Here is a 14,148-nt window from a genome sequence, read left to right on the forward strand (position 1 = left end):
GCCACAGGTACACAGGAACTTTAGATCATCCCAGAAAGGAGTTGGAAGGTTTATTTTTAGCTATTCATGGATCTGTTTCCAATACAGAAATCTCCTTATCTCTCCAAACTGAGCTCTCCCTTCTGTGCCTTGATATCACTGGTGTGTTAAGCTCTGGGAGATGTTACACTCTCTCCGAGAGACGAGACCATTCTGCTCACAGTGAACAGTATTTCCAAAGGAAGTCCAGGCTGTTTCCAAACTGGATTGAGTCCAGTGAATTGTACTGTACTCTGCCTTTACAGAGCTTTGCCTCTAAGTGGGTACAAGATCATGTTAAAAATTCATTTCAGTCCCTGCATCCACTGTCAGTGAGAGCCAGGAAAGTCATGCTTTGGAAATTGTGAGGACTTCCATCAAATCACTTACTGCTGCCAAATGCATAGAGTAACTTCATTAAGGCTGAAAAAAGAGAGCAATCATATGCAATCAGGGTCCTATTAGTAAGAGAGAAACTCATTATTGCAGTGACCCTACACCTTTCAGAAGGCACCAAAATTTTTTCTGCAGAGAGATGGAAAAATGGCCTTTAATGAGTCACCTTTTGGCAATAAAGAACGAAACCTATCTGGACTTCAAGAATTCTGAAAGTTTTTTAAAAAGTGTTCCAGTTTGTGAGAGTTTCAGACTCAGAGTTGTTACCCATACTTGCTTGTTAAAGCAACAGGGTGGAATGGGCTGAGTGAGTAGGCTGGGGTACCTCTCTGAGTTCTTCCCAAGAAGCTGTGGATCTTTCTGTGACAGACTGTCAGGGAAAAGGTTGCACCCTGAAAGTGTAAACCAACTCCTCTTGGACAAAATCAATGGAAATCTTGGTGAAACGTGAGTTAGAGATGGAAATTGTCTTCCTCTTGAAAAAAAAACAAGCCATTAAGAGGTAACTGAAGTTCCAGCATAGTGGAAATCCTCTTTCTTTATGACAAAGGAGGGTGTTGGTGAAACAATTCTGTTGCATACATCTCCTCTTTCATGGGGTCCCTGCTCAGAAAACTCTGTCTGCTCCAAAATGTGATGAAATTCTGGAATTTTTCCCTTTGATTCAGTTGTTTTCAAGAAGTCTCTCTCTAGTAATACTTTGGGGTTTGGAGGTGACACTGTGCTGATTCTACAGTTCACAGAAAATAGTGGAAGCTTTGAATGGCTTTCCTTGGTGCAGAGCTCCATAAAATACTTCAGGAAAATCGTCAGAATCTGTAACATTTGTAAATCTTTTCCAGCTCACCTCCCTTCTATCCCTAGCTGAGGAATCAATAAGGTTTGTTGGGTCAGATAACCTAGGCTGGACTCTTCCTGTGCTCAGCATCTCAGCATGGTTAATGGGTTCTGCAGGATGTAACTGAGAGCAGAGTTAAGGATACTCCAGGCAGAGTTTAACTCTCTGCTGTGTAGCCACTGTTACAGATTTCTTTGGTTCATCCCTGAGTAAAGAACTTACCGTGACAAATCGTATTCCTGTTAATTCACTTCCTGACAGTTTGTCCTACAATATTCTTGCTCCTTTATGGAGAAAAAAATCGAAGCTTTCCACCGTATGGGTATAAAAATATTATCTCAAATGCCTTATTATTTTATAGCACCCACAACATGCAGAATGTACAAATGCAGAATGCAAAGACAGTCTCTTCTTCTCCCTGCCAAAGCTTCAGTCATTCTTATGGCAGTTTCTCTCTCCTGATTGTGTGTCAAGAAAACTCCAGCAAAAAAGGTAACATATTGTGGAATAAAGATAATATAGAGTATGGAGAGGGGAAACACATGTAAAAAATATGTGAAGAAGCCAAATTGTTGCTAGTGTAAGGTCTGGAGTCAGATTAGTAGCTGTGGCTATGCCGCTGCATTTATTTTGTATCCCCTCTGGGTGCACCACTGGCTACATCTTCGGAGGGCCTGATTTGCTCAGTGCTGGGAAATGAAGTGAAATCTGTGTCTGGAGTTCGTGCAGCTGCTGATCCAGAGTGAATGGCTGACATTATTGCTCCCTCATCCCTGTGGATGTGACGAGCAGAGTGAACTGACCGTGTGCCTGTTCCAAAACTGTTATCATGTGGGGTAGAATAGGTAGCTTTTATCACACTTGGTCTATTTCTGGCTCCAGTAAATGAAAATAAATCTGTCCTGTCACCTTAGCAGGCATGATTTCCCCTCCCTCTCATGGGCACTAAGTGCTTTTGACAAGAAAAGTACCTTATATTTGAGAAAAAGGGGAGGAAGCAAAAATAAACTTAGTGCAGTGTCTCAAAAATTCAGTCGACCTCACAATTCCAAATTAACCTGGGAAGCAGCAAAGCCCTGCATCCCTGGTCAACCCAAAATCCTCACCAGGGACCTGTGAGACACCAGGGGACCAGAAGGGCACCCACCTCATGAGTGAGCCTCCCCCCAGGTTCCATCAGCCCAGCTGGCCCATCCAGGCTCAGCGATAATGTCAATTTTTCACCTCCCTGGATCTAATAATTTTCCCCCTCAAATTGAGCCTAATGCTGTTTCTGGCTCTGACCATGCTGGGTCAGGGCTGCCTGATCCCCAGGGACTCCCAGTGCCAGCAAACATCCCTTGTTTGGCATGCTGGGCAGGTTTTCCTTGCCAAAGCCCCCCGTGAGCTCAGGGTGATCTGTGGAAGGCAGGTCCCCTCCTGAGTGACCTCTATGCAACCACAGCAGCACAAACCAGAGCATCAAACAGGCAAGCAGGCTCTGGGGAAAGTGCTGGAAGCTGTGTTTGAAGGACTCCAGCAGCTCACTGCCTCACTTCAGCTGTTTGCAACAGCAAACACCACCAATTCCAGAGCATAAAAAAAAAAAAAAAACACCTAAAGCCAAACCAAACATTGGATGAGGAAGGTTGTGCTTTATGTAAGTAAAATGAATGAAGGTCATGAAAGTTGGGTCCCCCACACGAGCAGCCAGCGTGGGAAACAGTGTCAAAGCTTTCCTGAGGTCTGGGTTGGCACATCCACAGCCTTTTCCTGCTCTCAAATCCTGACTGTAGGCAGGTCTGACAGGTTTCTGGGAGGAGGCTTTTCACCTTTCCATGCAGGGGTCTGTGGGAGCATATGCTCTGTACCAGTGGCACCTTGCTCATCACAAAATCCCGCAGGAACTCTGAAATTTAATGCATTCTTTGTGTATTTCTGGTGACCACTCACACCTCTGGGTCATAGACTCTCTGTTTTCCTTCATGTTGCCTTTTACGCTAGTGGCATTTTATCAGGCTGATAATTCAGCTGTATGAGAATCCCCTGATATCAGCATTAGTTTTGTCAAATCCCTTATCCACTGCGTGAAAACAGACAGGCATTTTGCTGAAACAATAAATCCATTATGTCAACACAATTAATTCTGTTCACTGACTAAAACATTCTGTCGAGGAACAAAAGGCATTAGCTTAATATCTTTATCTAGTTGACAAAAAGCAAATTAGTTCAGAGTCTTTGATGTCATTGTGGTTTACGCCAAGGAAAATCCTTTCTGTCTGTCGACATCCCATTTTGTCATCACTTTGTGAGCAGTCAGGACACAGGGGCTTTAGCAGGGCTCTGCTGAGTGGCACAGGGACAGTCACTGCATCTGCCTGTCCCTGTATTTCCTTCTGTCTGTCTGGACTGAGGCTTCTGCAGAGAAATCTTTATAATTCTGTGCTTGTACCAGGCTGGTCTGTCCCCTGGGCCGGGGACCACCATTTGTCTCTGTGTTTATTTTTATAACACAAAAGGAAAGGAAAGGGTTCCCCCCTCTGCTCTTGCAGCACCAGCAGTAAGTGCTTGATTTCTCTTGGTACCACTTAATGTCATTATAGCCCAAAATCACTTTTAAAGCCATTGATGAGCACAAGGGCTTTTGGGGCTCCAGGCGACTAAATGAGATCAGCTATCCATGCGTGTCTCCATGTGCCTTAAGGAAAGTCCTCCTTTTCTTACATGTTTTTCCTACAGCCATTGAAAATTAGAAGCTCAAATTTCACAATATTTCCTCAGGGAATTACTTCATTACAAAGAGACCTCAGGTTTCACTGAAACTCTTAGCAGTGGACTGCATATGCACAGAGAAAGGGAGTTTTACACTGCGGTGATGTTCTTTTTTTTCCCCTTTCTCCTCAGAAGAGGTGAATTATGTTAGGAGTTTTTAAACCAGTGAAGCAGTCAGTCCTGCCTCCAGGACTGAGTTTCCCTCAGCTCTGGCACTGGGACAGGGTTTGTGCAGCATCTCCAGCACCTCATTTGGCCGAATAAAATCAGAGGCTGCTCATTGTCTCCTCTGAGGAAGGTTCCCCTAAAGCTGCCCATTTTATTTTGCACACAAGCAGGTCAGCTTTGTCTTTTTTGATGAATGGAAAGGTTGTCATGGAAAGGATTCTGGCTGAGATTTATCAAATCTGGGATTTATCAGGTCAAAGCTAAACCCCTGGTCTGCCAGGGTGTGTGTCCCAGGTTTCCTTCTCTTCAGTGTCCCTCTGGAAATGGCCACAGTGGCACTTCTTTTCCTCTCTGTGAGAATAGAGATCTCTTGAGGGTGAAAAGGGCTGTGAAGTGCAGGAACTTGAGTTAGAACTGAGCACAAATATACTTCTAGAAGATGGACATTTCACAGTGGTCACTTGGCATCCACTCCAGCTTCCCTGTGTATCCTGAAAGGAGCAGGACACCACAGCCTTTGGACTACTGTGGGTCCCACACACAGGACTTCAAACACAGGCCAGGGCCACGTGAGAGTCACCCCAGCTACACCTGCCTTATCCATGGGACTAATATTTGGCAGCAGATTTAAGAGTGTCATTTTAAAAGAAAAAAATAGAATTAAAAAGGTGCTTACAATAAACATTCAAGGGAAGTCCTCAAATTGTACTCCATCATATCTAACCCTCCTTCAGAGAGCATGCCTACGTTTCCTTTCCAAACCCCCAGAAGTGAGTTTTTTCTCCTTACACTGTCTAAAAGGCACCAGTGCAGCTCCACACGATGCAGATGGAATGATTGTGAATTGTGTGCCTATCAATAGACTCCTGATTAGCAATTTTTCTTCCCTTTATGCCTGCAGTGATTAAGCAATATCCAGCTGTTTTGTTCATTTTTTAGAAAAACTTTTTTTCCCCCCTCTTCTGCTGGAAAAGGAAGTGTCTTGGTTGGTCTGTGATTTGGCCCTCTGCTGTGGCCAAGCATTGTTTCAGAGGAGCTTGTGAGCCACAGCTGTGAGCTGAATTTCTAATTCATCTCATGCACGTGCTTACCTTTAGGATGGCAAGTGATCCCTGCAAGATCAATAACTCTGTGTTTAACTCCGTGCTCAGGGGCTCTGCTGGGCTGAGGCCAAAGTGTGCAGAACCTCCAAAGCTGAATTCCTGGTGGGTAAGTTCTGAAATCTCTTCGATTTTGTTGCAGTTTTAATTTAACAGCCAAGGCTTTCTCATTTATTAGTGACTGCTGTCCTCCCAGCATATTGGCCGTGGCATTTTTTGGAGTTGTTGTCTCCACGCTCCCACAGACCTCCCCTGTTGGATCAGCTCAGGAAGTCAGTCCCTTTTCTGGATTTTAGGAGTAGCACAGAAGTTGTCAGCAGCCTCAAATTATGTGAAAGCTATTTTGCTGATCTGGTTAATGAGATGCTTTTCCAGCGTGAGACAGATGTTGCCTGTACACACAGGCACGGAGAGGAACCAGGATCTCTGGAAACAGAATTACTGCCTTTGGGGAATATTCCACTCAAAGCACTTAGGAATGGCCCTGGGAAGCTGTCCTGGCTCACAGAGCTGAACTGAAGTGACTGGCCAGGGATTTTCCATCTCCAGTTGGAAACGTTTCTGGTATTACCTGGAATGCTTCAATACTCTGAGGTTTTGGAGTGTTTCTGAAACTCACTGAAATCAGCTGTAAAATCTTGCTAAAACTTGAAATCATTCAATAGTCAAAGCCAGTCTGTCTGAGGTATTGCTGTACTATTTGTACAGAGGCTTCCTTAAAAAGAAATAGTCTTATTTATCTAGTGTCCCTTTTTTTTGTTTTTCCACTTATTTGCCCGGTATATTAAATCTGCTGTAGACAAACTATGCATTCTTCCTAAACAGCAACATTAAGTTACACTTGTAACACAAACCATTTGCATCCCTGTGGATTTCCCACACCAGAACAAGCAGAGAACTCGCTCTGTGCTGCAGATCCAGCCCAATGCAGGGTTAACACGTGTGACTGTGGGAACCTGGCACAGCAGTAGCAAAATGGAAAACCCCCTCTGGAGCAGGTGAGGACCCGTGCCAGGACAAACTGGCTCCGTAATGGGGGGGGTGTCTGTGCTGCCATGACCCACAGCCCTCCCTGCTGCAGGACAGCGGGGCTATTCAGCCTAAATATCCCAAATAAAGTAGCCCTGCCCTGCACTAACTACCCCACAACTGAATAAGACTGCACTTAAATGTTTCCTTTCCATTTCTCTCTCCAGCTCCCAACCACACTGCCCACCCTCCCACTCTGATCTTAAGTCTCCACAGTGATGCTCGTGACCTTCCAACCCCTGCTCCTGCCCCAACACACTGGAACATCTTTTGGGGCCACCTACAGAAATAATGCCAATTATTACCATGTCCCTGCACTGCCTAGAAATCCACTCCTGTAGCTCCCTGGGGAAATGCAGAAAGCTGAGCCCACAGCTCCAACTCGGAAGCTTCCCAGACCCAGCTGCTGCTTTCAAAATGCATTTGCTGTGCAAATGTGCAACTTTAGCCCCACACAATCAGTGCTATTTTACCTTTAACAACAGCTCTTTCTCTGCTTTTTAGACAGGAGGCAGGCAAACAAGGGTCATTAAAAAACCTTTTCATTACCAGCCCCTGGCTTTCTCATGCTTTGTGATGTTTACAGGGGGCAGAGGATTGGATTTTCTTATCTTTTCAAGTAACCTTTTTTCTTTTTTTTTTCTGTCTTTATCTCCTTTTCCTGGAGTATTCCAGTGCATAATTCAACTAATAGTCTGGTACTGCAGTGACCTCGAAGAAAGCTGATGCTCTTCCTCTGGTTGAGTCTTTTAGTTTCTTACTGAGGATCTAAAGGCCATTTTTAGTGCTGTACCAGGAACTTGTGGCAGAGGACGAAGTGGATTCACTCAACTGCATTTCTAGCAAAGCTTGCTTTCACATCCCTCTGCCTTCTCCAGCAGTCAAGTTTTTCCCCAAACTCTCTGGTATCATGGAGAACTGCAGAATGCTCCCCATGGCCATTTTTAAACAAACTTCAGTGCCCTTGTCGTGACCCACCCAGCCACTGCCCAGCCAGGGCTTGCCGGGAAGACTCAGCAGAAATCTGTAAATGGTCTTGGTGAGAGGCTGCTGGATCCCACACTGCCCTGCAGATCCTGCAAAAGCAATAGGGGAGGTGGAGATCAAGGTGGAAATCTTTCAAGATTTGCAAGTACAAAATCCGTTTCTTCTTTGTACAGTGTTTGCCTGCTGTCTGAAGCACTGGCACAGGTGATGGCGCAGAGCAGCTGGATGGCCTTGACCCTTTTACCTGTTAGGAGGTGTTATCCCTATCCTGTCCCTCCTTCCTAAATCCTTGATGCGATCCTTGGATCCCCTTGGAGCACAAAATAGCAGAAAAGACTGAGGGAGAATCCTTCTTCCTCCACCAGAGGAGAACCTTCTGGTCAGGAGCATCACTCCCAGTCTCAGTAGGGCTTAAACGACCACAAAGTTACTCGGCTCCCTAATATCTCTCGAGGAGTTAATTAAAGGGGTTTAATCTCTGCTGAGACGAAGTGAATCTGAGTCTATCCCTGGAAATTACTTTCCCTAATGGAATGACGCAAACCCCAGCTCGGACGGGATGGGATGCCTCCAGAGGATGAGGATGCTGCCTCCGGAGCGCGCCCGCCTGGGATTCATTTTCTCTTTATTTGCTCCATCACAGCGGAAATCCCCGGTTTTCAAGGGAGCCGAAGCCCGGGAGCGCGGCGGGATTTGCGGGAGAAGAGGGACCCCCGCTGGCCGCGGCTGGAACGGAGATGCAGCCCCGGGGTTTTGGCCCAGATCGACCCGGGGAAAGCACCTGGGGGGCAGGAGCTGCTGAAAGAGCTCCTCGGCCCCCTGCCCGGGGAGCCCGTGACCGGAGGGCAGGGGCGCATCAGGAGGGGCAGGGAGAGCCACGGCGAGCTGGAGGCCCGGGCAGGGGGGCTGTACTGCCTGTGCTGCCCTGGGTGAGCGGGGCAAAGCCTTCAGCTCGTCTGGGGGAAGCACACAGGGCAGCCAAAGGAGACCTTCAAGGCTCACGGAGCTTCCATGGAGGAAACCTGAGGAGCCACGACCCGCCCGGGACCTCCCCCGTGGCTGCACAAGGCATCGGGAGTTTTCTCTGGGAACAGAAGGGAAAGTTGCTGGAATTGGGTTTAAAATGCAGTGCCAGAGGCTACTCTCTGGCCCTGGCAGCAGCTGATCCTGGACAGCCCGTGTGTCTGTGCTGACCCTCAGTGTCCCCAGCGCTGTGTCCGTGGGCAAAGTGTTCCTGTGGCCACGCTCCGAATTCACAGGGGGCAGCCTGGGCGGTCTGAGCAGCAGGAGAGCACCTGGTGCTCGCGATTCTTGCAGGCACAGGGAGTGCAAAGGTTCATCCAGCACTTATTTAGGAACATGGAGCTGTGTGGAGAAGAGTTTGGCTTCCTCCTTTCCACACTGAGCACCCCAGGTGTGGATTGGGAGCCCGCTCTCCTTCCACAGGCAGCCTAGCACATATTTAATATTCTATTCACACCCCTCTGCAGATTTATGAATCTCAGTTTCCTGCTTTGATCTAGTTCCTGAAACATTAATTAATTTCAGGCCCTCTTGCTCCCTTTTTTTTCCTTCAAAATGCTATTTCTAATTATTCCCAATTTCCTTATGTCACTTGTTTCAAACAATTTTCCCTCCGAACAAGATATTGGTATTTCTCTCTCCAAACTGTGCATGGAATTGCAGGAGCACATGCAGGAGGAAGTTTCCCTCTGTCTTCCTCTGTTTCCTGCTGGTGGTAGCAGAGCTTGAAAGCCAAAGCAGTGGGAAGGATTTCAGATCTGAAGCTGGAATACACATGTCACTTTGTCACCTCTTGTGTGCCTTCTCTTGTAGCTGTGTGCTCTTTTCTGATTTATGCCCTCACTCCCTGTCTTCATTTCACCACTTCACTGGCTTCCTGAAGATTTTGGATTAGTCTGGCAGTATTACAAGCTGAAAATAATCCTACCCTAAGTAGCAAATATTAAATGGCTGCAGGAAGTGCCACTGCTGTAGGAACTGCTCCATACACCGTACCCCATTTTAATGGTAACAATTATTCCCTCCCCCTCTTAATGATTGGAAACACAGAATTGAAAGGAGAAAGCAAGCTGGACACCACAGCTGCACGTCCTGGACACAGAGATCCCAGCTGCTGTGACTTTTCTGCCCCCTTTACAAGAAACGATCCCTTACCACAACTAATTATTCCTTTAAATTAATGAGGAGGAAACATCAACCAGACTCATGACTGAACATGTGAGCCCTCCACCAGCACCCCAGGCCTGCTACAGGACCCTGAGTGTACGCCTCCTTTATTTGCCAAGCTTAAAATGGGAACAACTTACCCAGGCCCTATGGCTGCTCTAGGATTTCATCCTTATTTCATCCTTGCAAAACCCTCAGGCTCACACCCATGTACAACTACATGGAGCTGCTACATGTTATTAACAAGATGTGGCCGGAGAAAAAACAATTTTTGAAGGCTTTCTTTCACCCTGCTTCTCTCCCAGAATAAGGCAGAGTCAGAGCAAGCTTCCAAAAGGCTGGGTCACATTCATTCGGCAGTGCTGACACGCTGACAGTCTTCAATTAACATGCAGGGCAGGTCTGGTGAGGGAAAGGATTCAAAAAGACAAGTCCAGTGTTCAGTAGAAACACCTCAGCAACTGCTGAGGATAAAATTAAAAGGAAAGCAAGTTGCCTGAGTGGCTGGGAGCAGGAACACGAGCTGTGGCAGGGTCACATCTTTGACCTGTTCTTTGCAGAGACAATATCTCAGAAACAAAGTCCTCGCTGTGCTCTCCTGCAGCCGGTGCAAGGAGAGCAAGTCTGCTGGAGGAGACAACAAAAGCAACTGGCTGGTAAAATGAGAGTTAAAGCACCTCCCAGACCTCCATGGTACAGGGTGCCAGTGCTCTCCCACTGTTGTTCTACTGCAAGCAAGACCCAGGCGCTGTGCAAGGCTCTTCTCACAGCTCTGGCAATGCCTTGTCTTCTAAAAAACCAGTTCCCAAACGCCCACCAGCCCACCTTTTAGGGACAGCCTGCCAGAAGCCAAGCACAGAACCCACCTGCCTGTACACCAGCAGTCCTAGTTCCCCTAAGGAGTTCCCCTAAGGTGGGAGTCAGGGTCTCAGCTGGGGGCCCAGGAAGCTCCTGCTCAGGCTGCACAAAACACCAACCCACAGCACACTCCTTGTGTCTGGGCTAAAATTCAGCACCCCGAGAGAAGAGGGGCTGGTCAAAGAACTGGCCATGGAGAGAGCTCTGCTGGTGTAACTGGAATTCCTTCCGGAATTTGCTGCTTTTTATCTTGCATTTTAAAATGCACACTGAAGGTTCCTCGTGACCAGCCCAGAAGAAGAACCAGGCATGACTAGTTATGGATGTCATAAGGAAAATGGCAACACTGCCCTTGGAAAAACACGAGCTCAGCCTTACCTGAGGGCTCCTTCCTGAGCTACAGCACCTGGCAGGTGAGGATGCAGGAACTCCTCCCTGTCCCACCTTCTGTGTAAGGCCTGGTATGTGATAAATGAGCTGCAAATACCTGTAATTTTTTTTTCCAGTATTTTATTTCTGACAGGCATTTACAACGTTCCATTCATAGAACTAAAAACATAAAAATAGACCTTCTTTCAGCTTATAAAAGAAATATATAAGAACCTTTGACATAGACATGTCATGACATTATGTACAAGAGCCACGGTACCTTCCCAGTACCAGCCTTCCAGTATGTGAGCTCTGACTGTATCCACTGGGAACAGCCCAGGGCAAAAACCGCCGCTCCTCCAGCACGCTGGGACACAACTGACAGGTGGATGATATAAAACAATGCTGTGATCATACAAAGGGTATAGAAACTCTTCTAAAGCTTTTAGGAAAAGAAATGAGGAGATAGCAAAAAAGTTGATAGAGAAAGCTTTCATAAGGTCAAGTATAGTGCACCAGAAACCAGGGAAGGGAAGGGGGCAAGGGGAGAATGCTAAGTGGGACACACAGACAAGTGATGGATATTTTGGGGGGATAGTTTTTGTTATGTTTTAAAATATAGTCAGAGTGGATTTTATAAAATATAATCCTAAAGCTATTATAAAATTTCAGGTTTTCAAAGTACCTACTAATGTGTCAAACATCAATAGATACCATCAAAACAAAACAAAACAAAAGAGAATTTCATATAATCTTCCTTTTTTTTTTCCTATAGGTGAAACTGCAGTGGGAAAAGCTATATAAATCTTAAAAAAAAAAAGTGCTATTTTGTGTTTTGCATTTGGAAGTCTACTTAAAAACCACGAGATTTAAGTCACATTTTACCCTGTTTTAGATGTTTAAATAAAAGATTTCAAATGTTAAAGGTTTGCTTGTGTAGAGCTTGTTTGTACTCTATTGCAGTGGAAAAGCTTTTATAAAGGAATTAAAATACACTAGTTTCACCCACAGTAGGAGAGTGGATGAGGTCAGTTTTTTGGCCATGAATTCCCTGTCCCCTACGCCCAAACTCTGACGGAGAGAGTGGACCAGACGGATCTGTGGCTCCAGAGAGGTCCCACTACGGATCAGCTTGGTCCACCACAATTCAGTCATGTCATTTTATTTATTATTCTTTTTATTATCTAACTAAACTCCAGTCTCAAACATATACAATAATCCTTTTCCTCAAGAAAGTTATACCTAAATAAGAGTTTCCAGTTCATATTTTAATATAAAACCACCGTTCCTAACCCTCTGCAAAAAGCTAGTCCTGTATCCTAGACGTGGAGCTACGCTAACGCCGTAAGACTTTTATCCCTTTGTGCCCCTGCATCTCAGGTAAAATACAAAAAAATATTTCTTCAAGTGTTAAATTTGGATCTCTTTCAAGAGAGTTTGGCATCTTTATAACAGTATGTAAAACTAGAGCTTCCAACATTGACATTAAATTAGACCAGCCACAGACCGAGAAGACTTAACACAACATAAATCCCAAACCTTTCCTCACACATTCCTAAAATACATGTATATTTCTCTTACATTTAAAGAGGGAAAAAGTAATAAGAATACTGCAACTGTACAGGTTAAAAAGGCAGTTTGCTCATGAAGGAGATGAACCTACGACCGACGGCTTTTACGGCTATAAACCCCTCTGTCCTTGTGCTCTTGTTTTAAGCTAGTTCGCTGCACGTAGGTTAAGACATCCAGAGTAATTTGTTTTCCAGTGATTATGTTTTCTCCCCGTATTTTAATTTCAGCCCCTGATTACTTCAGAATAAATAAAATAGTGTGAAAGCCCTTGATAACGTAAGACAGGACCTTAAGCTTAACCCGTTCCCGGTTTTGAGCGTTTTACAGTCGCCTAAAGTGTGGCCGCATGGCTTCGGACCGGTTCAGCTGCCGAAATGGTGTGTGCAAGTGTGCAATCTATCGGGATCAGCTCTCCGTGGGAGCGGGGAAGGGAGGGAGGGAGGGGTGGACGGGGAGACCTACGCATCCAGATGGGGCAAGGGGGGCTTAGAGCTCCGTGTTGAGTTTCCTGCCGGGGACAAAGTCTTCGCGCCTGACCCAGATGACCTCCTCGCCGTGTCCGCCCTCCACGTCGCCGTTGATGCCGGACAGGGCCGCCTGCTTCTTGAGCTGGGTCATCCTGGCGGCGTGGGCGTCCCCCCGGCAGGGCTGGCCCGCGATAGAGGCCGCCTGCAGCCGCTCCCGCAGGTCCCGCTCGGCCGCGCCGCCCCGCACGGCCTCGCAGTACTCGTCGTCGTCGCTGAGGATGTCCGTCTCCTTGATGTCCTCCTGCTCCTCGTACTGAGCGAGGTCAAACTGTTCCTCGACCCAGCGGTCAGTGTCCCCCCCGTGCGTGGGCTGCTGGGGCTCTTTTTCGGGGCTGCTCGTGTAGACGGCGTCTGAGTCAATGGTAAACCTGTTTCGGGCCAGCCGCCGCCTCCTCCTCCCAAGAGACTTGCTTGGGGCTGACACTGCGCACACACAAAGATAAAACCCCACAGGCTTTTTACACACGGTACAACTCCTTAGGGAAAGTTACTCTTCCAGGGGCCCTTTATTTAGCACCGCTGGGCACAGAGCAGGCAGACTCCCACGGATGACCTGGTCACTCCCTGCGGGCGAGTCACGCTCCGCTCGGCTCCTCAGCACAGGTCTCTCTCCGGCTGAAAACACGGAGTTTCTGCTACTCAGATCCACGGTTTGGGATAATGGCCCACAAGGACTGTTCCTCCTGAGCGGTGGGCAGGCAGCCAGCACCAAGTGCATCTGTTCAGCTCAGCTTCTCACACGCAGTGCCTGCTGCCAGCACACCACAGAAACCAGCAGGCTCACACCTCGGTAAAGGGAAATTGCTTTGTCTGGGGTGAGAGCAACACCACGGGTTTCCAAGTGGCTGCCTCAGTGCTGAAGATGCTGCAATTGCTGTGTTATTTACAGGGAACTACATTCCTTGTCCAGGCTCTGCTACTGCCTCCCCCCACTCCCTCCCTACTGGAGGAGAAACCAAACCCCAAAACCAGAAAATCTATCAGAAGTTCCTTACTGAGCATCTACTCTACTAGCTTTTGCAACTGGCCCAGTTAGCAAATTCACATCTCCTGTGCTGGAACATCTTCACAAGAGGCTTGTGAGGCAAAGCAGGGGATGAATCCTGCAGCTGTTTATGTGCACACACACATAGCTCCATGGCCAGCAGTGAACTCTCAGGCTGGAGTTTCTCCCCCTCCACCAAACAGCACCTTAGCACTTGGCAGGATGTATTTATCCAACTCTGCCTTGGGGGTGGGGTTACCTTTTAACGTCCCTGAGCCTCACAAGGTGCATTAAGTACGACAAAGCTCAGCAGTTGCAAATTTTATCTGTAGGGAGAGGTCTGGACTTTGAGGGCAGGTT

At 47.0% G+C, this 14,148-nt stretch overlaps 1 protein-coding gene across 8 annotated transcripts in view; it reads right to left on the minus strand.

Annotated features, from left to right (window-relative positions):
• Window positions 1-10,828: 10,828 nt before the first annotated feature.
• The window catches only part of TIAM1 (TIAM Rac1 associated GEF 1), a 163,406-nt gene continuing 160,086 nt past the window's right edge, over window positions 10,829-14,148 (minus strand). For all 8 annotated transcript variants that reach the window (XM_064643904.1, XM_064643900.1, XM_064643899.1 and 5 more), the window contains one exon: window positions 10,829-13,226. In XM_064643904.1, the coding sequence (XP_064499974.1) occupies window positions 12,763-13,226 (464 nt within the window). In that variant the 3' untranslated portion in view covers window positions 10,829-12,762. The remainder of the gene's footprint in view (window positions 13,227-14,148) is intronic.

Source organism: Pseudopipra pipra, chromosome 2, assembly GCF_036250125.1.
Source record: "Pseudopipra pipra isolate bDixPip1 chromosome 2, bDixPip1.hap1, whole genome shotgun sequence".
NCBI lineage: Eukaryota > Metazoa > Chordata > Aves > Passeriformes > Pipridae > Pseudopipra > Pseudopipra pipra.